General features: G+C 39.1%; 1 protein-coding gene across 1 annotated transcript in view; it reads right to left on the bottom strand.

Annotated features, from left to right (window-relative positions):
* Positions 1-26,285, bottom strand: part of KLHL14 (kelch like family member 14) — a 101,074-nt gene that overhangs the window by 6,969 nt on the left and 67,820 nt on the right. Inside the window, exons 4-7 of the mRNA XM_033178034.1 lie at positions 16,178-16,267; positions 7,772-7,850; positions 726-916; positions 486-644 (exon numbers count right to left, since the gene is read on the bottom strand). Coding sequence (XP_033033925.1) covers positions 486-644; positions 726-916; positions 7,772-7,850; positions 16,178-16,267 — 519 coding nt within the window. The remainder of the gene's footprint in view (positions 1-485; positions 645-725; positions 917-7,771; positions 7,851-16,177; positions 16,268-26,285) is intronic.

Raw genomic sequence — 26,285 nt, 5'->3', positions numbered from 1 at the left:
TTGCTATTCAATTCTTAAAAAATTCTAAATTTAGACACAAGAATCTGATAAATATTACCTTTTAAAAAATCACGTTAGCTTTGTGCACTTATGACTAAAGTTCTTTATGATTACTGCAAAAATAATTTTCTGGAAAAAATTCATTACTACCACTTTGGTGATAATAAATAATTTATTTCAGTGAATTCATTGTTACAACAAATTGTTTGTGCTCTTCAGTTATTAATGCTCCTGTTTCTTATTTTCTGTAGACATCATTATTCATTTCTTTTATGTGTATGGTAACTAAAAAATAATCCTATCTGCAGAAAAGCCAAAATAAATGCTTGCTCAAGGGTACTGCCAATTTACACAGAGTAGATTTTATTAGATCAACATGTTTTTTACTTGGTTAACTATCATTATCTAAGGAGAAACCCCCTTAGCAAGAAATATGAGATGTAAATGTTATTGTGACTAAAAAACAAAACAACAACAAAAAAGACCTTTCAAATGATTTCCTCCAATTGCATACAAGCGATCATTCATTACAGCCAAAGTGTGAATTGCGCGTTTTGTGTTCATATCTTGTTTTCGAGCCCAGACATCCATTACTGGGTCATAGCAATATAGCCATGGGACATATTCTCCATTGTGTACACCCCCTGTGAAATAAACATAGACATACAAGTCAAGAGAGTGCTTTGGAACTGAACTTTGTAACAAAAAGTGGAGGAATTACTTGCCTGAAATGTATATTTTCCCATTGTGCACTGCTCCCGCATGAGCCGCCAGAGGCTGTGGCAAAGAGGAGACATAGCGCCACTCATTTGTTTCTAGGTTATAGCACTCCACGCTGGACAAGTAGCCAGTTTCATTCCTTCCACCAATAACGTATAAATGTTTGTCCAGCCGACATGCATAGAAACTGGCTCTTCTACAATGAAAACAACCCACAGTAAATCACAAGAGGAGCTGTGAAATGTTACTTTTTGAAATAAGGTAAGCACCACCCAGTTAGTCAGGAAAAGGGGTGCATTCTGCTTCAGAAAGGGTTGCAAATCTTTAAAAATTACACATATACCTTGTAAGTCTGAGACCTTCTACAGTAATCATATGTATTGCCCTTTCTGGTTAATATTCTTGATATTAAAGTAATAGTAGAGGAGAAATTCACCAACTCTTTGTTTCAGCCCTTTTAATCTTGCTTTTGATACACTGTTAAGTGTTCATTAATATTTGGGATATTCGGTACCTTGTAAGGATAGCGTAGCTCTGTAAGACAAAGTGAAAAATGAAGTAGATAATGTAACAATAATAAATTATCTTGACATTCACTTTCTTTATGGTCCTTCAGGGGTCATTGTTCCCAATTTATAAGAGAACTACATCATCAAAATTTTTCTTCAGTTATCACTTTTTTTTACCCTTAGTACTACTGCAAATAGAATAACTTTTGTGAACTTCATATAATGTTCAAATTTTGCACTTATATAACCAGTTCAGGAATTTCATCTAAGTAGCTTTTTGTGTTGATTCTTAAAAGGCTATAAGATATTTTAGGTCCCTTTTTAAGAGAGGCTATTGACTATATTATCCCATTATGCCATCAAAGCAAAAGATACAAGCTGTGTTGGAAGGACTGTAGACAGAACAATCCTAAGATATGCCATAATTTAGGAGTGAGATTTGAAGATACTGAGGACCTGAATTAGAGCTGTAGTATAAAAAATGGAAAGGGGTGACACAAAAGATATTTTAAAGGAAGAAAATGTAAAACCTGGCAAGTTATAAAATATGGAAGCTCAGGGAGAATAACGGTCAAATAGCAGTCAAAAATTGGGAGTCAGGATGACTAGTTTGAAACTTTAAGCAAGCCTTTGACTGTTTGCTTCTTTTTTTCATTGATACTACTGGAATAATATACTTCACAAGGAAAACGTGATCCAATATTGAATAAGTATAACTGTTAAGTGCCATGTCCCTCAGATAATGTAGTTTATATTTAATGAATTAATGATCTCTATTAAAATAGATGCCAAGATTCTTGTGGAATGTTGATTGCAAGACAAGGAGTGCTACAGGTTTTTATCAAGGAAACATGTTGCTTGGAGATTTTCCAGGTTGTGTTTATGAAGTACCAAAACATTTAGGAGGTAGTGTATAGCATGGTGATTAACGATTTGGCTTCTTGAGTAAGACTGCCTGGCTAGATGATGTATTAGGTGTGTGGCCTTTGACATGTCACCCAACCCCTCTCAGCCTCAGGTTCTCATCTGGAACATGGGGATGATAATGGTCTCTTTCTCACAGGGCTATTGGCAAATACATATAAGTGCTTGTCATAGTGTCCAGCATTTTGTTCATGTTCAGGAACTGCCAGTTAATATTACCCGGATAAAAGGTTTTTAAAAATTGACCATCAACATGTTTGCATGTAAACATTTCCGAATAATGTTTAAGTGACAACTAAATTCTTTAATATTCGTTCAGATGATTTGTTACCATACAGGCATGATATTTGTTATGGATGGTAATGTATTCATTTTTTAATAGTCCTGAAATTATCCTAATAGACATCATTGATAATTTTAGAGCAGTATTTTAGCTATGTTTGTTTTTTTCTAGATTTTCTTGATATATTTAAAGGAAATATGTGCCTTGGATAATTCAGAAAGATGGTGAAGAACAACAATAATGAAAACAGTGGTAGGGAGAAAAGTAGGAATAAAATAAAGAGAAGATGAGTCAGGTTTCATAAAGTAAAGACTTAACTGGGTCCATGTCTTCTATGGGGTTTGTGAGGCTCTGAAATTATAATAAAATGCTGTAGATAGATGTTTTTGCACATGTGCATTTTTTTGGAGGAAGCTTTTTTTTTTTTTTTTTTTTTTTTTTTTTGAGACAGAGTCTGGCTTTGTAGCCCAGGCTGGAGTGCAGTGGCGTGATCTTGGCTCACTGCAAGCTCTGCCTCCCGGGTTCACGCCATTCTCCTGCCTCAGCCTCCCGAGTAGCTGGAGCTACAGGTGCCCGCCACCACGCCTGGCTAATTTTTTGTATTTTTAGTAGAGATGGGGTTTCACCGTGTTAGCCAGGATGGTCTCAATCTCCTGACCTTGTGATCCACCCGTCTTGGCCTCCCAAAGTGCTGGGATTACAGGCGTGAGCTACCGCGCCTGGCCAGAGGCAGCTTTTAAATGTGATCATCAAAGGGATTTCTGATCTTAAAAAAATTGAGATTTTTCTGGTATGAGGGGCTAAAAACTCATCTAAATATAAATAAGATTTCAAAGCAGTTGCAAAATTAAGTGCATACAGATAAACTACTGATTCCTTCTATTTCCTCAACCAGACTTCAGTTACTTTCTCACTGAATATTATAGGTCAAAGTTATTCTACTAGTACGTTTACCTTTTCAAGTTTAAGTGTTTCATTGAAAAGACTGACACATGTCTACAAAAATCCGTCCTAAAGTAACACATTTTTTTTTCCACCATTGACACTAAGGTAGTTCGGTATACTTCTTCCATGTGATTCTATACTAGAAGCCTCTGAAGCAGTACATTTTCTTTTTCACTCATGGGCCATCTTTAAAGAATTGGGACTATGTGGGTTGTAAGCTGGTCATGGTGAGTTCTGTGCAGCATTAGTTTAGAAGAAAAGATGCCAATTAGTATGAAAACCTTCTATTTAACTGAGTTTAGATATTGGAGAATAAGAGGAAGATCTCTCTTTGGTGAACTCATTTTCTTGTCTAAAATTCAGTTTTTTCACTTGTTATGATCTGGTTCCTTCCTCACCGTGACACCTGGTCAGCCTGTCAGAACCTGCTTTATTTTCTAGCCAAGGCGTTCTTCATGTGACACTCCGTGTGTACTCCTAGCTTTATCCACACAGTGTCACTGTTAGGATCTAAATGGGAAAAAATCAGCAGGTTTCACTTCCTGATGAAAAGTGCATTTTTAGGTAGAAATTCCAACAGTAAAGATTCTGAATCTTTGACTTATTCCCTTGCGTGCCCAAAGCGAGAGTTCCTGAAATGCATTTTAGAAACCTGATTGTTAATGGTCTGCCAGCAACTGTGAACATTCGCTCTAGGCTAAAATCTTACCATACCAGGTCTCTCTTGATAATGCTCCCTGCCCCTCTTTGCCACATGAAGAACATACAAGGTTTAGGCTATTTTATTTTGAGAGGAAAGTAAGTTCAAGATTATTAAAGATTTTTTAGTGGGATTACACTGTTTCTATTTCAAATTGTTCATCTCTCCCTCCTTCAGCCTCCCCTGCCCCCACTGCCAGAAGCAATATTCAGTATTTGTGAGATAAGTTTTAAAAAGATTAATAATAATGCATACAAATATACTTTAAACCCGGCTTATTTTACAGATCTTTACAAGTTCTCTCTGGCCCTTAGAGTTGTCAGTTTATATCCTAAAGCATGAGATTGGATTACTATCTCCTTACCCAGCTTGAAGTTTTGACTTTTGTCATTGGATTAAAAACAATGGATATGTTAAAAAGAATATTGTCTCCCATTGTTTCTTGTAACACAAAATATTACTAGAAACAAAATATTTAAACACTGATGCATTTTTGACATATTAAATTCTTGTCTTTTATTTACTCTGTGAAATAGAGGCTTTGTTCTTAACGCTTCCCAAACTACTTTGTCTTCTATTTTTTTTAGATTAGCTAGGGGGTAAGATCTCCATGAGAATAAGACTTCAAGTGTCAAATTTTACTGAAAAAAAAATTAAGTTACCAAAACATTTCTACTGATCCAAGTTTTTAATTTTTTCCTCTCCTTACTGAAGAATTAAATTCTAAATCTGAGAGCAAAACAAGTCATTGGCACTACATTTAAATTTATATTTTCATCTATTCATTTCTGACAGTAAATTCATAGCCAGCAGGTATGCAATTCATGAGCTGACTCATGGTTGAGTGAATCTGAAGGCCATGTGCCCATTTCCCTGCTAAACTGGGAAGGTGTTCTGCACTTTTTCTCTATTCTTTTGGAAGGGTTGGCTAGGTAGGGTATCCTGGGACTCAATCTGTCAGCACCGAGTGGGAAAAGGCAGATCTCACAAATGCCCCGTCAATCTTGCAGCTCCATTTCTGCTGTGGGCTGGTTGACCCAGGCAACAATCTATAACTTAAAATGAAATTTTTCTATCGTTACCAAGCTTCCATTCAAAATACAAAATACAAAATACAGAGCACAGCTCTGTAAGGGTAGGTTACCCCAGAGGTGGCTTACAATGTGTTTTCATTATTCTCAATTGGTTTGGTGATTTCTCAGCATAATAATTTTTCAGCAGTTGGGTAGCCCCATAAGGGAAGGGGGTAGGTGGGGAACTTCTGGTTTCATTCATGATCTACACAATGTAAAATTAACTAAATGTTTTAAGCAACTTTTCTGATCTGAAGAGTGACTCATATATTTCTAGATTCTTTTTCCTCTTTTTTTAAAACCACCAATTAATCTACGCTAGTAACTGATTGTACTTGCTATTTTGAATGGAAACTTGGCGACGACAGAAAAATTTCATTTTAAGTTATGGATTGTTGCCTGGGTCAACCAGCCCATAGGAGAGACGGAGCTGCAAAGATTGACAGGGTATTTGTGAGGTCTGCCTTTTCCCACTCAGTGCTGTAAGGAGCTCTTTATTTGGTCTATCGAGTTGATTGTTCTAAATCTAAAAAAAAACTTCTTTTACTAGGGACGCGACATGATATACCATAATGACTTAGAAAGAAACGTTAAACAGTCCATCCTGTCAACGGTGGCTGCCGGGCACCGACAGACCATGGCAGGTCTTTTTATCAGGTCAATGAGCTGCTAAAAATTGTCTAAGTAGGACCCTGCCATGATAGGCCATAGTGCCTCAGAGGAAGTCATTACAGACTATCAAGTAAACAATACACATTTTCAAAAAAATTACTAATTAGGTTTTGCAGCAATACTTCCCACCCTTAGAGGCTCTACAGTGGGATAATTGACCACGACGTGAGTTATGCCTCCCAAGCCGAAGGCATGAAGGTTAATTATCATGGTGTACAGCCCCCAGCAAAGGGGTCCGCGGTGATGAGATGATGACATTTCAAACATGTATTGATAGTTGTTTTTTAAGTAAAACTTTTTGGAATAGTTTTGATTAAAGGGCAAAGTGATGCAGCTGTAATAACAGCAACCAGCAAATAACCTCCAAAAGAGAGAAACAGGGTGCACTGCAGAAAGAGACCAGGAAGCTTCAGATTCATTAAGTTTGTCAAACTATTAATTGACTTAGAATTATTTCCTCAGGTACCTTTGAACTAGACATTCCTAAAAGTGTCTGTGGTCCTTAATGTAGCATACCTCATCATTTTCACTGTATAGCCTTTAGTCTTCTAAGGGAGTTTTAATATATTTACCTGTATATAGAGTAGAAAGTTAGGTCTTGTGTTTCATTAGAGCATGGATTCATGCTGTCTTGCTGCAATAAGTACATTTTTCAATAAATGGTATTGTATGAAAATTTTCTTTTAGCTTAGAATTTAGGATTAAGAATCCAATTTAATCTCAGGGTAATCTACTTGAATGTTATAAAAAGAGAGATATTCAGGTGAGAGGTCATGTAAGAAATAGAAAAGAGAAAGAATGCTGATGATTCCTTTTTTTTTGAGACGGAGTCTCACTCTGTTGCCCGGGCTGGAGTGTAGTGGTGTGATCTAGGCTCACTGCAACCTCTGCCCTCCGAGTTTAAGCGATTCTCCTGCCTCAGCCTCCCAAGTAGCTGGGATTACAGGCGTCTGCCATCGTGCCCGGCTATTTTTTTTTTTTTTTTTTTGGTATTTTTTTAGTAGAGATGGGGTTTCACCATCTTGGCCAGGTTGGTCATGAACTCCTGACTTCATGATCCACCCGCCTTGGCCTCCCAAAGTGCATGCTGAAGAGGCAATAGGATGCAGCTTACTGTCTATCTCACTGGAGAATTTGCTCAAGAGGATGTCTAGATATTATCTGAAAAGAACCAAGTGTTCAAAATCTAGGCTGTGAATTTGCATATGCAGATAAAGACATGGTGGCATGCCTGAGGAACAGCTAGGAGAGACAAAATATATGTAAATATAGTAGCCATCTTGTCCTTTGGTAGCCAGGAGACTTGGCTGAGATAACTAACTACTCTATGCAAAAAATGAGATGACACGTTGGAAGACTAATTTTTTTTTTAAACTTAACAAATGACTGGTTCTTGAATGTATGGATTCAAAGACATTTGGGGAGGTAAATGCAAACAAGACAAAATTTACTATTGAAATGTTAATTTTCAGTATTTCATATCTAATTATCTAAATGTCTAATATTTAAATATTGAATTTTAATATTGAATATTGAATTTAATATTAAATAATTTAATATTGAGTATTGAAATGTCTGTACCAAAATGCACATCATTGCAAGTATAGTGTTTTATATTTCAATTTTAGGGTTTAAATATATTATCACCAAAAAGAGTGATATAGCCAGAGAAATTTTAGCTCTGTTTGCAAAATACCAATCAATATAATCAAGAAAGACAGTCACACATTTTTTTTTCTTCCTACATTAGGATAAATAATTGACTTAGTTTTCTCTATTGAATTAACAAGGAAGGTCATGTAAATTGGCTAGGCCAAGTTTTGTATTTTGCCTCATATGTCTTCCATTGACTTTGTTTAGCATTCCTTCTCATGAAAAATCACCTAGCACCCATGCCCCTGTAAAGCCGTCACAAACATTTCAGGTGCAAGAAATAAACACTTACCTTTCTTGCATGGGTGGAAGTTGAATCCAGCTGTTAAATCGAGGATCATAACGACTGACAAAATTTGTGCTGTGTTTGCCTGTAAAAATGTATTTGAGACATTTAAAACTGAGACTCTTTTGCTGATTTGCACATATAGTAGTATTTTATAAGACGTCTCTGTTCTCAGGTTTAACAAATAGATGAATTAAGTAGAGGGAATGGCTACCACAGCGCAGGCGATGAGTCAATGGAAAAATAAATGTGCCGCCTCAAGTGTTTTTCCTCTTTCCTTCTCTTTCCTCTTTCTGTTTTTGCAATGAGTTAGGATAAAACTAAATCAACCACAAGAACCAAAGCAACTATATTTACCAAACTCGCTTTTATTACAGTGTTAGGATAAAAATATCTGGGGTGTTACTGGTGTTTTAATGCTTTAAACACAGTAAGTTATTGTCTGTAAATTATCAGTTCCACTCACATGTGCATGGCCTCGCTATCGGGGGGAGAGTCTGCTCTCTCTCTGTTCAATAATAGCAGCCACTACAAAAAGAGCCTGACTGGGAAAGTTAGTTTTGTTCTACACATACCATGTAAGTTCTGCGTGTGTATCTGGGGGAAGCACAGTTGCTGTGACATACACACAGGTGTATGTGCCGAAATGGGAGACATGAGTCCTCCGAGCTGCTTAACTAGCTTGTCCCCTCTGTTGAGCCTGAGAAGCATGGTAATGCCTCCAAAGTATTAAAATGAATCTTATTTTATATACGTGTTGACATTAGAACAAGAAATAGAAGCAAAATAATATATTACATTCTCTGTGTAGCACCTGAGATGATAATCATCTAGAGGACTTGAAGCCTTAACTCTAAGTCTGCCTTTGTTTATATATGTGTAACTAAACATTGAGAGATGGGTACCAAATTTCACTACAGGACTGAACAGATAGGGGTGTGTGAGTGTGTGTGCATGTACTCACACAGAAATGTCCACCCCACACAATTATTACCTGTACAAATATATATCAAGCACCTAGCACCTACTGTGTGTTTTATGTATTCTAGACTCTGGAAATACTTTGGTATGCAAGATAGACATAGTCCGTATCCTTATAAATGCATAAACAAACGTATAATGTGAAGTAGTGATGAATGCTATTAAAAAATAAAGCAAGGAATGACAAAGGGAGGCCAGTTTAAGTAGGAGAGTCACCTGCTCACAGACGTCTTTTGCAAGTCATGCATGTATCTACAGAACGAGCCTCTCAGGCAAAGGGGCGGGAAAGAATTAAGTCGCTGGACTGGCAGTAAGTTCAAAAACAGCAAGAATGCTAGGGTGACTGGACAGAGGTCAGAAAGGGGTCAAGGGCCAGAACATAGTGTGCCTTGTGGGCTGATGTAGGATTTTATATTTTGTTATAAGGACAATAGCAAGTCACTGGAGAGTTTTGAGCAAGTGAAAAACAGTCTAATCTATCACGCTGGCTGCTGTGTAAAGAGTAGACTATAGGGGGGCCACTGTGGAAGAGGGGAGCTGTCAGGAGACCACTGCAATCATCAAGGTAAGAGCTGTGGTGGCTTGAATGAAGGTGGAGGTGGTGAGAAATGGTTGAGTTTTAAATCTGTTGTGCAGGCATAGCCAAATAAAATTTCCTGAGGGCTTGAACATTGGTATGAGAAAAAGTGAGCCATTCAGGATGACTGCTAGGTTTTAAGCCTGAATAATTGAATGGAAGGTTATGTAGTTTGCTGAGGTGGGGAACACCAAGGAGGAGTAGTTAGGGAGTTGGGAAGAGAAGTTATGAGCTCTGTTTTGGAATTAACCTTGAGAGACCTATAGGATCTCAAACAGGAAGTGTCTGGTAGGCCACTGGCTAAATGCGGCTAGGGGTGCAAATTTTGGAGTCATTAGTCCAGAGTTATTTAAAACCATAGGGTTGAGTGAAACCATTTATGGAGACTGTATGAAAATGAAAGACAATGGGTCCTCAGAGTGAACCCTGTAATAGAAGCAGCAAAACTGACAAAGGAAAAGAATGCTCAGAAATAGGGGGAAAGGTGTGGTATTTTGAAAGCAAATAGTGTTTCAAAGGAAGGGAGGTGAGCAGCTGAGAGGTGACTATGGGATTGGCAGCATGAAGGTTGCTTGTGGCCTCAACAGGCATTGCTTCCGTGAACCGGAGGGAATGAAAGCCTGAGTGCAGACTACTCAGGAGAGACTAAGATGTAAGAAAGTGGAGGTAAGAGGATAGGCATTGCTTCTTAGGACTTTTGCAATAGAAAGAAGGTTATAGCTGGAGGATGCAGCATTGAAGGAAGGTTTGTTTGGTTGTTTTTAAAGTTCGGACACACTGGAAAGTCCTTGAGCGGGCAAGAAGGAATGAGGAATAGACTTTAGGATTGGGGCAGAAACAATAGTAGGGGGAAGACAGAATATATAAGTTGCAATGGAAATAAGTGAATAGATTGGAGGTAGCAAAATGAAGAGTTTATCTTCTGAGTGCTTCTATTGAATTAAAAAGTAACGCCATCAACTGAGAGTGAGGATGGTGACTCTGAAGGAGGCATTTGAAAAGACTGAGGAATGATATAGTTACCTTGGAGGGTAGAAAGGCACATTGACAACAGATATTCAGTGGAGCTGAATAGTAGCCAGCTTGGCTGTGTGGTTTTCTCTATCTACATTTAGTTGCTCAGGGGCAGGGGAGAGAGGGAAGAGGGTTAGGTTTAACCAGGACTAGTATTGTCAGGCAAATTCAGAGGAAGGAGAGAGAGAACAAAAGGCGGCAGGTGTATGAGGAGAGTGTTTATAGGGATGGGCCATAGAAGCTAAGCTCAGTAAAATGGGAAGTAAGGTCACGAGGGGATGATGGACAGTGAAAATGTGGCATTGCCGGCAAAACAGTGGATTACTGCCACATAAAGAGGCAGCAAATGGTATCATCTGCAGATATCCTTTAAAGTGCTTGGGGTTTTAAGGGATTGAGAATGGCAATAAAGAGAAAACAGAGAAGCTGCTTGCCTCCAATAATATAAAGTATGTTGGGGAAGAAGATACACACTGGCTCCCATTAGAAAGAGTGGCTAGGAAAGCAGTACTCTCAGAAGATAGCCAGGTTTTGGCCGGGTGCGGTGGCTCACGCCTGTGATCCCAGCACTTTAGGAGGGCGAGGCGGGCAGACCTTTGAAGTCAGGAGTTCAAGACCAGCCTGGCCAGCATGGTGAAACCCCATCTCTACTAAAAATACAAAAATTAACCAGGCATGGTGACGGGCTCCTGTAATCCCAGCTACTCGCGAGGCTGAGGCAGGAGAATCACTTGAACCCAGAAGGCAGAGGTTGCAGTGAGCCAAGATCGCACCACTGCACTCCGGCCTGGGCAACAGAGTGAGACTCCACAAAAACAAAACAAAACAAAACAAAACGCTAGGTTTTGATTAGAAAAGAAGTTAAAGGAACCATTCAGAGGAGAATTTAAGGATTATAGATATTTTGCTGATGTGAGATCATGAGTTGCAGGGATCATGTGGGAAAGTTTCGATGGTTAGGTTGAGTGGTAAAATGAGTTTTATTTGGGGACATACAGGAAGAGATAAGAGTATCGGGGGAAAGGAAGACTCAGAAGATTTGTATGTCACATAAGGAGGCTCCAACTCAAGAAAGAATTATGTCTAGAGCTAGTTAATAAGTGAGTTTTTGTGAAATCTGCAATCATTTCTGTGTAGAAAAAATATCATCATTCTTAGTCAAGTTCCAAGGTTAATTCCCAAATTCAGGTGAAGATTAATGATATTCATAGGAAAGTAGAACCTACCCACCGTGTATAGAGGAATGTTTCTCTAGATATTTGGATTAGAATTTCCATTTGGAAGATGATATCTGCCTCCTCCTGGCAATGGAGCCAAGAGTGCCTTCACGTGCTGAGCAGTGGTGGTAGAAACTAGCAATGTTCACTTCGGGTTGTAATGGTAGTGGCCTTGATTCAGAGAAGAGGCTAAGCAGAAACTGGTGTAACATGGATATGAGATGAGAAAATGGTTTCCAGAGGCAGGGTCAGTGATGCAAAAGAGTCTGGGTGTGGTGGCTCATGCCTGTGGTCCCAGCTACTCAGGAGGCTGAGGTGACAGGATTGCTCAAGGACAGGAGTTCAAGGCTGCAGCAAGCTGTGATTGCACCACTCCAGCCTGGATAACAGAGTGAGACCCTGTCCCCAGAACCCCCAAAGAAGACACAAAAATAGGGCCAGAATGGAGGACTGGGAAGACAAAAAGAAGGAAGGCATTCTGGAGGTGGCAAAGGAGGTGCAGACAGGATAATGAACCTCAGGAGAAATGAGTGTGGTAGAGTGAGGAAGGTGAGATGAAATGGGGTTATTCTCCTTCCTTGTGGCTACTATGGAGATGCTACCAGCAGCCTGAGAGTGGCGGCCATATGCTATGAAATTTTGGATTATCCTCACACATTCTGTTTTTTCTCATCCTTTTCATATTTTTTTCTCATTTTCCTCCACTTTTCTTTTTTGTGCTGGTGCCCTGTCACCAAACACCATTGTTGCTTAGCACTGGGTTGATGTGATAAATGGGGCAAAGGGTGGCAGTTTCCAGCCAATGTAGAGGAGAAGGAAGTGGGAAGAAAAGAATTTCCCTTTGAGCAGTTGTTTTGGGAACCAGTTATTAGGAAGTAACAAATGTAAACTGGGTTTCCATAAGCTGGGGCACTGACAGAGTCTATGCATATCTATTAGAATACGATCATGCATTCCTATCACTAATGACATGAAGAGAGTTGATAGGAGTTAATAATTATATCTGAGTAGAAAACCTTATGTGTATATTTTGATTATATTTCCCATAACTAATATATTTGCTGACTTCAAGTTGTGGTCATCAATAGATCATCAATAGATATAATTATATTTATTTCAAAGAGTATATGTTTGTGTTTTATGAGCATGTATTGAAATTCGCAATTTTGTATTTCAAGGGCACACATCTCAGATACCATTTTCATAAGAACTAATTTTTTTTTTTTTTTGAGAGAAGTCTCGCTCTGTCGCCCAGGCTGGAGTGCAGTGGCCGGATGTCAGCTCACTGCAAGCTCCGCCTCCCGGGTTTACGCCATTCTCCTGCCTTAGCCTCCCTAGTAGCTGGGACTACAGGCCCCCACCACCTCGCCTGGCTAGTTTTTTTTTTTTTGTATTTTTTAGTAGAGACGGGGTTTCACCGTGTTAGCCAGGATGGTCTCGATCTCCTGACCTCGTGATCTGCCCGTCTCGGCCTCCCAAAGTGCTAGGATTACAGGCTTGAGCCACCGCGCCCGGCCAAGAACTAATGTTTAACTTAAGAAGATTTCATCTTTGGGACTAACATATATAACATCTGAACCCACGGATTTAAAAGCTTTCTCTGTGCCAGCAATGATGTTAAAGCATGTTATATATTATCATAGGATTGCTATCCTTTATATGTTTTGGTATTAATTGCATGAGGTATTATAATACAAGACTCTCAAATTTTAGAGATGGTTGAGTCTCTTCACAGTTTTTAAAATGAGGAATGATGAAGAGTTCCTTGTGAGTGAGTGGGAGCCACTTTCCATGTGATCCAATATTGATTTAATTTCACAAGATCAAAAACAAAGCGTCACTGTTACACATCTAACCAAATACATATGGTTACGTGAAACACAGTATATTACAGTGGCTAAAGACAACGGCTCTGAAATCAGATAGACATAGGTTGAAATCAGCTCAGCTTCTTGTAAGCTATGTCTGCTGGCAAGTCATTTAACCTCTTCAGGCTTAGCCTTCTCATAGTAAAACTAGAGTTATCATGGAATGATTTGCAGGATGCTTGTGAGGACTAAGTGAAATGATGTAGGTGAATACTTAGCAAAGTTCCTGGCAATAAGGAATACTCAATAAGTACTACTAATAATACTAATGAAGTTAAACTATGGTTGACCAGATGGATGGAGTATGGAAACCATTCATGGGATTGTGGCGGATGCTCTTGGTCCTTAGCCGAGGTTCCTTTACCAGACCGATTCACCCATTCCCTGGCTACTGAATGCTGGCTGCTCATGGTCACAGCAGCTCCTGCTGCTGAACAGGCCACCTCATTGCTTTCCCTCATGCCCCACCTGGGGGAAGGCTTTAGCCAATGACTGACATGAAGTGCAAAAGACTGGCCTGCTTGCCGCAAGGTGTAACCAGTTCTCCTCTACTTAGGTGAGCCCAGCCCATGGTCCAGCCTCCTTTGCCCAAATCTATGCTAAATGACTTCATGTGCCAAATGAGTCAGGGACACAATGACTCAGCCTTTCATGTGGAAGCTTCCAAAATTCTAAAAAGGGATCTTACACACACACACACACACACACACACACACACACACACACACAGAGAGAGAGAGCACTCCTAGACCTGTATTAAGGCTAAAGGTAAAATTAAAATACAGTAATTAAAGTTATACTAAAATTTAATTCTGTGCATCCTAGTAGTTAAAGCAAAGAGAAGAGACACAATGGTCATGTGGTTAGCATTAGTAATAATTTTCAAAAGCATACAATGTCTCAGTACTTTGGTCTAAAGAATTTATCCTCTGGGGCTTCACAGGGAGCCCATGAGTGGCAATGGTGAGAACCATCCCTATGGTAAATGCAGTTGTGTGCTGTTTCTAGTCATTTCTCACAGCATATTCACTGATGGCTTTAAATCCAACTGCTGTTCCTCTCAGGGCCGGGAAAAAGAAAATCAGTGTAATCCAACAGCATGATTTTATGGGAGTCTGAATTAGTTCAAAGATAAAATCTTGATTCTCTAGACTAGAGGAAGGCATATGTCCTTTCAACTCTCCCCTGTTCCCCCCACCCAATTCTCTCAGATGTGTCTTTGATTAGAAATTGAACAGCAAGTAGCTACAGGTTTGTTTGTTTATTTACTTATTTATTTAATTTTCTTTGCATATGCCTGTGGAACAGGTTTTCTGTGTTGCTGCTTAGGTCTGACTTAAGACCTTAAGTCAGGCAGATTCACAGTGTTTTGTGAGATGAACTGTGGCACCAAGACTGCTATTTTAACAAAGGCCTATTCTACCTGCGAAGCGCAGTAGGCTGAAGATGTTCCTGTTTTCTCTTGTCATGTTTTAGTTTTAACCTGGCCTTCAAAAAGAATGTTCTGCAGATTATTTGCTTAGATAAACCCAGTGGCTGCACACTGTGTGTTTGCTTACAAATGCTCCTTGCAGTTCAAATCACTTCTGAAGAAGGATAAGTTAAATAGTAAATGAGGAGTTTACAATGCATTGTGCGCATGTCAGGGTTTTCTGGTAACATATCGAATCCATCATTACAAAGGTAAGTTAGGGGAGAGACATGAAATATCATCCTTGCTCCTGTTCCAAATCTGTTTCTCACAGAGCCCAGGAACTGTCTTCTTTAAAACACTAGAAAATGTGGCACAACAAAGCTGCAGGTCTTGAGAAAGAATGTCCCCCTCTCTTAAAAGAAATGTTCTTGGAGGGTGGCCTGGATTGTTTTCCGTGAAGATTTTCTAGAGTGAACAGATGTAACAATTTTCTATAATTTGCCTTGGTGCAGATGCTGAAAGAGAGCGTTCACAATAAAATATATGCAGTATATGTAATTTCAGCTGGATGTTCTGGGGTTTTAAAGTAAAAATGTGTACCTGCAAGCTGTTTTATAGTTTCTCAGTCATAATTATCTCTGTTACACAGAAGGCTACAACTGCAACTCCTCCTTCATGTGCAAGCTTTCCAAAAATATCTTGATAATTTTGCATATTCTGCAAGCCACAGTGTTCTTCTTGTGTTCGACTTGGGAAGTGCGTTAAAATGTTTAATTTCTCTTTGCAATAAGTTTATGATGTAATCACATCAACGAGGAGGATGGTGGATAATCTATGGAAGAAGTGTTTGCAAAAGGTAGAGCAACTGGAATGGGTGTCGAGTAATACCTGCTGCAAAATAACTTCAGCTAAAGTTATGTGCGGCATGACTGGACATAATGCTTGTGTATTGCAACCCACATTATTCTATTGATAAAATGGAAGAAAGGTGTTGGAGAAGATGGTGAGGATTCTTAACAGCTGCAGCTTGCTCCCTTCCTCTAGGGAGTTTGTGCTCATGCTTGTAGCATTCCTCAGGGGATGGATAAGGAGAGGGGCTGGGGTATCACTGCGAAGCCAAATCCCCAGACAGTTGATGAGTGATCGCTCTGCTACACATGTCCCCAGTTAGCTCAATGATTGACCCTCTCTCCAATTGTCAGCCCCATTTCCTGACTACTTCATTTGTCCCCGTTGCACAGAAATGTATTTTCCACACTAATTACAAAATGGACTGCTACTGATGCCCTTCATTACACACATAGTTGCTGAGCACCTCCAATTAAGTTGTTCAATAGTTACCATTCGGATTCCACTGGTCCTCTCCACCCAACACGAACAAGAAGTTTTCCACCTCCACAATGCAGTGGTGGGCACTGTTGTATGGCATGACTGAAATTAAGAATAAAAAAAAAGACATATGAAATTTTCCATCTCAGGATTTGCTATCTTGGCTCACTGGCTGTTTGTTTCACTGAAGTGCGTAAAATGTGAGACTGAGTCAGAGGAAGAAGAACGCACAGGTAGCCAAGCCGCTAGTCACCAATCCAGGGATCCCTATGCAGTGACTCCGCGGTGTGTTCCCAGCGGTTTCAAACCCAACCCCTTTTGACTAATTTTACATAATGTTATTCCAGAAATTAGTCAAGAACAACCTGTCATGCTGCTTTCAATTCCTAGGTTCTCCTAACCTGCCTGATGATGTGGATAGTGATCTGAATGACTGACACTCCTAAGTGGTCAGGGCTGGGGTTACTTCTTGGAAGAAGTATCCCTGAATACACTTGGAGCCATTAAGATGCTCTGCCCAACTCGGTTTGCTGGCAGTCTTTCCATAAACAGACTCAGGGTGCTTGGTAGCTTTCTATTCCACAGCAATGAACAAGCTGAATTTCCATACAGTTTTAAGTTTTTAAATTAAGGTCCTGCTGATTTAATGCCTCCTCCAAATGTATACGCTTAATTTCCTGTACAATGTCATTAGCAGCACAATCACACATTTTCTATCTATCTGCTTAGGAGCTCTTCTGTAACAAAGATGAAAACTGTCAGGAACATCACAAATATCTATTCTCCTTGCCTCTCCCTTCTCTCTGCCCAAATGTGATGGATGTGAGGAGGGAACATTATTCAGAAACCCACTAATACCAGCTTTCTCTGTATTTGTTCTGATTTACATTTCCTTTAGGGAGACACAAAGTACCAGGATAGGATGCTCCTGTATCCTTTTGTGCTGTGCAGTGTTAGTCTCTGCTACAATAATATCCTATGGTAAATGTAAACGTATAGAGCATTAGTTATATCTCCTACAGTGGTTTGGGCCCAGTAGGAAAAATGATGTCCTTGTTCAGCTCATCATATGGGCACCTTAAATCTAGGTGAGGACAAATGGGGAGGTGATGTGCATGTTCAGGCAGGGAACTTATTCCTTGACACGGATCAACAGAGCACTTAAGAAACCAGTGCAGTGGGAAATCAATATGAGTCAGGGCCAACTCTTACTTTGTGCTCCTTTGCCAATGCAGAGAGAGAGAAAGTGAGGAGACCTATCTCACGCCTGACTTATTTTGGGTGCTATATAGCTCTCATTTCATTTTGTTTTTATTATCTTTTATTTTTCTCAGGAAGCACTTACACTGGCTAAGATATGTAAATAAAAAATAAGAAACAGGCACAGGTTTGAGACTTACAACACAGCCTCTGAAAGAGCAAATCAGATCATTTAAGCTTCTTACCATGGGATTTTAGGAGTTTTGTTTTGTGTATTTACCTACTGACTTATTTATTTGTACAGTAAATATGCATTGTTTTTGAACTTATACCCACAAGGCGGAAGGCATTGGTAGGTAAACCTCCAATCTGGGGGATGATGGAGAAATTGGGTGGGCAGTGGTTTGTGCGGTCCATGAATCAGGTCAATTGACTTCGAGAGTCATCTCAAGAATGTCCTTTAGCCCATCAATCCTCAGTTTATCTCTTTGAAAAACGCTTTTACCTGTGTAGATCCTGCAGCCTTCACTACTCAGAATTCATTGTGGCAGAGTATACGTGAGGCTCATTGAGCAACAGAGGTGGAATATGTTTGAAAGATTTTCTTTCCTTTAATTAGTTCATCATTGTTTGGAGCATAATGCTGGTTCCAAAATACCAAAAACAAAACGAAGCTTCCGTTATCATACTGTGAACAACCTGGTGCCACTCCAGTTGACGGTAACGTCCTCTGGCCAGTGGTAAACTTAACTCAGCATTAATTGTCAGCTGTATGCATCAATTCACATGAGATACAGAGTAGTCATAGAGGCCATCAGCTACAACGAACTTATTCTATGACCACAGCTCTTCAAATATTTCTTTTAAACTTTTGGTCAGTTCAACATTTTGCCCAGATCTTATAAATAATGAAAAATGGTATTATTATTTTTTAAACCAGAAGTCCAGCTTCATAATAAAGTACAGTCTCTGAAAATAAAATGACACTTGTGTTTTGTTCTTGCCATTCATTTGCTCTCATTCAGGCAAGCAGAAATTAAGTGAAGGAAACAATACATGATTTATTTTTAAGCCTCTTTTTCATTTGATTACCCCTATTGTTATGCTTTATGCAAACAAATGAAACTATTGCTCTAAGCTAACTATTGAACTCTTCAAAATAAGAGAAAAGAAGGTCTTTGAAGTCCTAATTTGAAGGCTACTTGAAGGAATTCTCATCTATTTACATATTTTTACCCTTGTTTTAAAACCTGTCTGCTATATTTCTTGGCTGAGCATTTCAGTATTCTCATTCCTGAATTATTGTCTTTTCTGAATTATGACTGTGAATTGAGAGGCTATAAATATACTCAAATGCTCGTTGAAATTATTCTGAATATAAAACTCTCCCAAATTTATTTTAAAAAATCTATATTCAATCAATGTTTGAATTTTGCAAAAGACCTAATTTCTTTGACTTCTGATTAAGCCCAAAGAAAAGCAAAATAAATAGGGTAGTGAACAAGAGCAAACAATTGTTTAAAATGGCCTTGGGTACTGCACTTATTGATTTTCTTTTAAATAACCACAGATACATGCCTGCTCCTTTCCAGATTTCTCCAGAGGTGGACAAGTGTCTCGCCCTCACAAGCAGGTAGTGGGGGAGGTTTGTACTCCAGGTTCACATACAGCCCAGTGTGAATTTTTAGCGTGTCAGTCAGTGAGTTAGAGGGAAAGGGGAAAGAGAAGCTAATCAGGATGAAATGAGATTAAAGGCTGTCTAATTTTACAGCAACTGTGATCCATCAGCCACTGTGAAAGTGACAGTGGAAATGAATGATGGAGACAGACAGGTGGGGCTGTACATTTCACTGATTTATCCTCAAATGCACTGGGCCTTATTTTATTGAGTGAACATGACCGCATTTATCATGACTGTCATCTAAACCCACTTCCCTCCGTTTAAAAAGGTCACTTTACTCAGAGGGAGTAGGAGAGAGGCACTTTCAAATCAGATTTAAAATCTAATAACACGTGTTTATAAGGCCCTTTGCGAGACTTCTCAACTTTATTAAACAAACAGGTAGTGCAAGGAGGAAAGAAAAAAAAAAGCCAGAAAATTGGAGAAGAAAACACTTTTCATCACCTGAAGGAGCACTTCATTTCATCTCTAAATTTCAAGCAATTTGTACCATTTTCCCCTTCCACTCCAAACACTCAAAATTCTATTCTAGTCTTGGGAAATTAAATAAAACATTTACATTTAATACTTTCAATTAAGAAAGTAGGAATCAGGTAATACTATAAAATAAACTTGGAGAGGATATTGTCACACTATTTACTCTGCAGAATGACTAATCATCACACAGGAAATAGATGTTAGCAATTGTAACAAGCTGAATCTCTGCCACAATTAACTTATGTACCTGTTAATTGTTTCCCCATAACTTTAAGGCCATAAAAATCTCATTTACACAGTATTTTACCTCTCCCTGTACCAGAGCAATAAAATGTCCTGAGATCTTATGCACAAAATTGGTCTCTGTGGATGGGAAAACGGAGTCAAACTCTCTGGGAATTCTCTGTTAATTTTTGCAATAATAACCAGCACTGACCAAACATTTACTATGTGCCACATATATGTACATTAAATACATAATTATATTTATCTATATTATGGCTTTGGAAATACAAAAACAGTTGTGTTCTTGCTATTCATTTGTTCACATTTGGGCAAACAGAAATTAAGTGAAGGAAATAATAAATGATAAAATATACTGATAGTATATTTACCTAAATTGGCTCACATCTTTCATTTAATACAACTAATCGTAAAGGAGGCATTACTCATTCATTTCATTTTTTAAGAAATACTAAAAGGCCTTGAGAGGGTAAGTCACTTGTTGAAGGTCAGACTCAGGTACCGAACGGCAGAAATAGAATCCAAACATGGGGATATCTGGACCCCAACTCACGCCCTTATCCATTTCACTCTACTGATTTTCAATAGGTATGTTCATCCATCCAGCAAGTAATTACTGAGTTCCTGAGTGTTCAGTGATGGTGTTTCTGAAATTTGTGTATAATTTTTTATATTGAATCGTATTTTAAACGTGTTTATTACGATGATATTTGAATGAATCCTTAAAGCAAGAAGACATTCCTTTAAATGATTTCCTATAAATCTGGATATTCAAATAGTTGGTTTTCTTAAAGCAGAGTACATTTGTTTGATAGAACCAGAAAAAACACTGAGAAAATCAGCCAGTTAAGGGTGGGTAGAGTCTGTTGGCAGATTTTTTTTTTTTTTTTTTTTTAAGCAATGAGGACATATTTCAACCTTGTAAGTAGATTCGAAATATCTTGGTTACAGAGGCTGTTTTCCTGGCCTATAAAATGTCCAGGGGTCTTGTTTGTATTCCTGAAGGCCTTATTGTACTAGAGATCCACACTACTGCGTCTCCTCTTCTCACATTTTACATCTAAGGAATGTAAACCTCTTCCAGCAGAAAGCATAGGTATCCTTTGCAACCCCCAAATTTTCATGAATATCCAAACAAGAGATTGCATAGGGCTGTGCCAAGAATATAGACTTGCTAAATAGATGGTTATTGAATGTTTATCAATTAGATGTAACATTTGTGAAGGCCTTGATATTTTTGGTCTCAAACACATAAGCTTGCAAAACTGTCAGATATAACAAAGTTCTCAATTGTTTTGGGAAAATAATTAATGCCCATGGTAAAAATACAATCTTAAAAAAACAGGACATACAGAACAAATAAGTCTTCCGCTCACCCTCGGTCTGCCCTCAGCCTTTCAGTTCTCTACCATAGAGGCAATCTCTGTTGTTATGTTCTTGGGTTTTCTTTCCAGAGACATTATATATCTGGGTCATTTTTGTTAACACAAATGGCAGCAGCATACTATAGACATACTGTTTAGTGTCTTGCTTTTTCACACTTAATAATACATTAATTCATTCTTTCTCCATTAATCAAGTATTTGTTTTGGTGCTACTCCATGCCAGGCAATGTTGTACCTGCAGGGGAGGTCATGGTAAGCAGCAAACCAGGTACACACTAGTCAGGAGAAGCACATAATAAACACAGACACAAAGAAATAAGCTCTTTTGTTTCAAATGATAAGTGTAAGAAGAAAAATAAATCTGGGTCGGGGAGAGGGAGTGGCAAGGTTAGTGAGTTTTGCCAGTGCTCAGGGAAGGCCTTTCTGAGTAGATGATTTGTGAGGAGATGAAGTGAGTGAGGGAGCTGTCCAGGGTGTAGGTGCAAGAATAGCAAATGCGGCCGGGCGCGGTGGCTCAAGCCTGTAATCCCAGCACTTTGGGAGGCCGAGACGGGCGGATCACGAGGTCAGGAGATCGAGACCATCCTGGCTAACACGGTGAAACCCCGTCTCTACTAAAAAAAATACAAAAAATTAGCCGGGCGAGATGGCGGGCGCCTGTAGTCCCAGCTACTCGGGAGGCTGAGGCGAGAGAATGGCGTAAACCCGGGAGGCGGAGCTTGCAGTGAGCTGAGATCCGGCCACTGCACTCCAGCCTGGGCGACAGAGCGAGACTCAGTCTCAACAAAAAAAAAAAAAAAAAAAAAATAGCAAATGCAAAGACCTTGAGGCACAGGTTTGAAATGTGTGAGGGGACGGTAAGAAGACCAGAACACAGGGATCTGAGATGAGGTTGAGGAGAGAGGCCCAGGGCAGACCAGTGCAGTGTGGAAGGACATGGTCAGAAGATAATGCTGGCATTATTGTCCACTGAATTACTTTAAGTGGCTGCACAGTGTTCCATTTGATGGGCATTCTATAATTGATTCCATTTCCTTCTGATGGTTAATTCATTCAACAAACATTCACTAGACACTCATTAGGTGCAGGCACCTTTTCGGTTGCTGATAATACTTAACTGAATGAGGCAGACAACATCCCTGCTCTCCTAGACCTTATATGATAGAGAGGAAGAGCAACACAGATGAATAAATAACAAATAGAAGCACAGCCAGGTGATGACAGATGACATAAAGAGAAATACAATGGGATGATGTGCTAGAGAGTGAGTGCCTGTCTATTACTTTAGTTGAAGCAGTTGGTCCAGAAGTAGGAATGAGTTGGTTGCGCCTGAGAAGCAGGCTGTGCCTGAGAAGCAAGTTGGTTGTGCCTGAGAAGCCTGTGTCTTGTGAGCACCTTGGGTGAGGGCCCAACAGGCATGGGATGAAGTCAGCAGGCAGACACAGGCTGAAATGCAGGTCTTTATGAGCCAGAATAAGCGTGGTGGATTTTATGCTAAGCATGATGAAAAGGCATGGGAGGGGTTTAAGTGGCAGAATGACATAATCTGATTTATGTTTTAAAAATACCAGTCTGGCTACTATTGAGGTTGTAGGAGGAAAAGAAGGAAAAGAGGGGGACCAGGCAGAGGTTCCTTCTGTGATCTAGATGAGAGAAGATGGAGGCTTGGCCAGGAGGGGACAGTAGGGATGGACAGAAGGGCCATGCTTTGAAGGTTGCTGCTGTTACAAGCAGTGCTGTGTTGAGTGTCCTTGCAGATACCTAACACACGTGCATAGTTTATCTGTAGTATTGATTCTTCTAAGTGAAATTTCTGGGCCAAAGAATAGATACATTTTACATTTTGATGGATATCATCATATTGTACCCATTTTTACACTTGTATCTTTGCCAATATGGTGAGTGAACAATTGATGTCTAGTTAAAATCTAAATATTTATTTGTGGTACAGGTGCAGCATGTGTTCCTACACTTAAAATCCATTTGTATTTTACACATTTTTGTTGGGTTTGAGTTTTTGATATAATTTATGTTACTTATAATTACATAACTTCTGTTTTTAAGGTATTCTTTTCTAGGAATGAACAAAGTAAATGATATCTTGGAAGCATCATACTGCTAGAATATATATTTGTGAAATATTTACTCATCGAAGCAAATTCAAATAGCAATTACATGCTGTTGAAAACAAATAACCTGAAAGAAATATGCTTCACTTTAATAATACTGAACATTCCTTGTCATGGGATCTTAGAAGGTTTTTTTTAAAAAAAAAACAAAAACAAAACAAAACAAAAACTTCTGGCCGGGCACAGTGGTTCATGCCTGTAATTCCAGCACTTTGGGAGGCCAAGGTGGGCAGATCACGAGGTCAGGAGATTGAGACCATCCTGGCTAAGATGGTGAAACCCCGTCTCTACTAAAAATACAAAAACTTAGCCAGGCGTGGTGGCGGGCGCCTGTAGTCCCAGCTACTCGGGAGGCTGAGGAAGGAGAACAGCATGAACCCGGGAGGCGGAGCTTGCAGTGAGCCGAGATCGCACCACTACACTCCAGCCTGGGCGACAGAGGGAGACTCCGTCCCAAAAAACAAAACAAAAACTTCTTCAATTTTATAGTAAATGCAATTGAGAAACATAAATGTTTTAAAATGTGCTAGTTAGTTTAATCCTACCATTCAGTCTTACAGCAAAGGTCTAGCAACTTGGCTAACGCATTTCTGGAGATAGAAACAGACACACAGTAAAACATTTTACACATTACGAAGTGCTTGATAGATATTATTGAATAAATAATCCATAAAAAAAGCTCTGCTACTTTTTTTCTTTTATATTTTGGCTCTACTATAGTTTCAAACTACAAATAAATGGAAACATTTTGTATATTTGGGGGATGATTTGATCATTATGGACAGTTAGTCTGGAAAGTTTAACCCTGTAAGAGTTTTTATGGTCTGAATCCAATTATGAGTTGGCAAATGTTCTGAATTAACCCAAAGGTGGCCAGCACTTTCTCCCTTACCTCCTACTTGTTCTGCACCTACCAAGCCAGATTTTCATAATCCCTGGAGATGAATTTGTTTAAGTGAGTTTAAGGTGTATGAATCTAAAAAAATGTGTGCATTTAGGAGGCTGTGCAAGAACCAAGAGAGCTTGTCTCTCATAGTTCAAAATTGTATCTAGGGGTCAGTTTTCTTGACTATGAAGATCATTTAATCACTCCCTCATTTGTGCAATGATTGGACTAAATGCATGCTTTTACTGTATCACTTGCCAAGTGATGAAACAGTGTATTAAAATGGCTTGCTTTTGGCTTGTCACCCCCAAAAGATCTATGAGCCCCTGAAGGCCAGATGCTATCATCTCCATAGCTTCATGCCTAGCACAGAACCCAGCACATAGTACTGGGCCAGACTCTGGCATCCCTATAGCATTTAGGCATAACATAGTAATCAGAAATATTAATGAATCAGTAAATGTTGATTTGTTGATCAATGAATAGCACAAATGACTGAATGCTAGCTAAGAGACTATGGAATTCACTTTTTTGGAAGGTGGAAAAAATTGTGATGAATGCCAGAAGATGCAAAGGAGGGAGGAAGTGAAAGAAGAAAAGAAGAAGAAAGGGTACCTTTGGTAAGGATTCTATGGCTTCTAGGATTGATGTCACCACGCAACACGTATGTCAGTTTTAAGCAAAGGAGGTTTGTAAGCTTTTCAAAGGCTGGCCATATATTATTTCTTTCCAGAACTATGATAACACCTAATTGTGCCAAGGGCAAAGGTTTTCAGTAAAACCTTGTTGATTTACAGTTTTAGTTCTGAACACTTAACTTGGGGAAGTGCTAATAAGCAGTGAGATTAATGTGATTTCACATTGGACTTCTATTACCTGTTTAAGCAAAACTGACCTTCAAAGTCTTATTTTTATCTTAGTTCAAATATTTTCACTAATATATTCCTAAATTATGATCATGTTATTTTAATATCAACTGTTTTACTTTGAATACTTCCTGGCATGCTAGTAGGAACTTAAATACAGTTTTACTTTTACTTTTGGAGAGTAAAAAATCTTTGGGAATGAAAGCTGCCATCTCTTTCAAAGGCTAGTTTTTCTTCCTGTTTTACAAAGTGTTGTGTGTTTCAGACACATGTCAGTGAAACACTCTAGAGCTTTGATGATTGCCCTTTTCCAAGTGTCAACACAATATCTTCCAGATCATATTTTTCTGGGAGAAAGTATCACTCTGATACTTTTTATTGTTCTACACCCCAAAAGGATCGTGTCAAAAATAGTAAACCTTCTAAATGAATTAAAGTAGTACAGCAACATATATTCTTTAAGCATTTGATAATAAAATCTTTGACAAAGGTGAAGGGAGTCAGGGCGATTTATAAGGTGGATGATAAGGCAACAGGATAGCAAAAATGATTGTTATGTAGTTTAAATTATCTTGGATGATGGCCCCATAGTTGCCCCAAGTTACTGAAGGCAGAAGGAAATGGGTGCGGCCTACATAATGAAGATTTATAAGAGGCGTTTTCTGATGCAAACCCACATACTCAAATATGGGAAAGTGAACTCTAGTGGTTCACTTGAAAACCTACAAGGTATTAGAAGGTCTAATTGAGAATCGTATGTCGGGCCAGGCACAGTGGCTCACGCCTGTAATCCTAGCACTTTGGGTGGCCGAGACAGGCGGATCACCAGAGGTCAGGAGTTCGAGACCAACCTGTCTAACATGTTGAAACCCTGTCTCTACTAAAAATACAAAATTAGCCGGGCATGGTGGCATGCACCTGTAATCCCAGCTACTCGGGGGCTAGGGCAGGACAATTGCTTGAACCCAGGAGGTGGAGGTTGCAGTGAGCCGAGATCGCACCACTGCACTCCAGCCTGGGCAACAGAGCGTGACTCTGTCTCAAAAAAAAAAAAAAAATCATATTTCAAGCAGCTAATTCATTTCATTCAAAAATATGTACTGTGTACTTACTGGTTAGTATGCTAACCTCTGAGTATATGAAGATGAATTGTATACCATTCCTTCATCCCAGAGCTCACCATGTAGACAGAGAGAGAACATGAGATCAGATTAAATAGGATACAGAGTACTCCAGGTAGAAGAGCAATAGAT

The sequence above is a fragment of the Trachypithecus francoisi genome, unplaced genomic scaffold (assembly GCF_009764315.1).
Source record: "Trachypithecus francoisi isolate TF-2019V2 unplaced genomic scaffold, Tfra_2.0 Lachesis_group19, whole genome shotgun sequence".
NCBI lineage: Eukaryota > Metazoa > Chordata > Mammalia > Primates > Cercopithecidae > Trachypithecus > Trachypithecus francoisi.
Note: the sequence above shows the minus strand (reverse complement) of the source record. Positions and strands in the feature narration are given on the sequence as shown.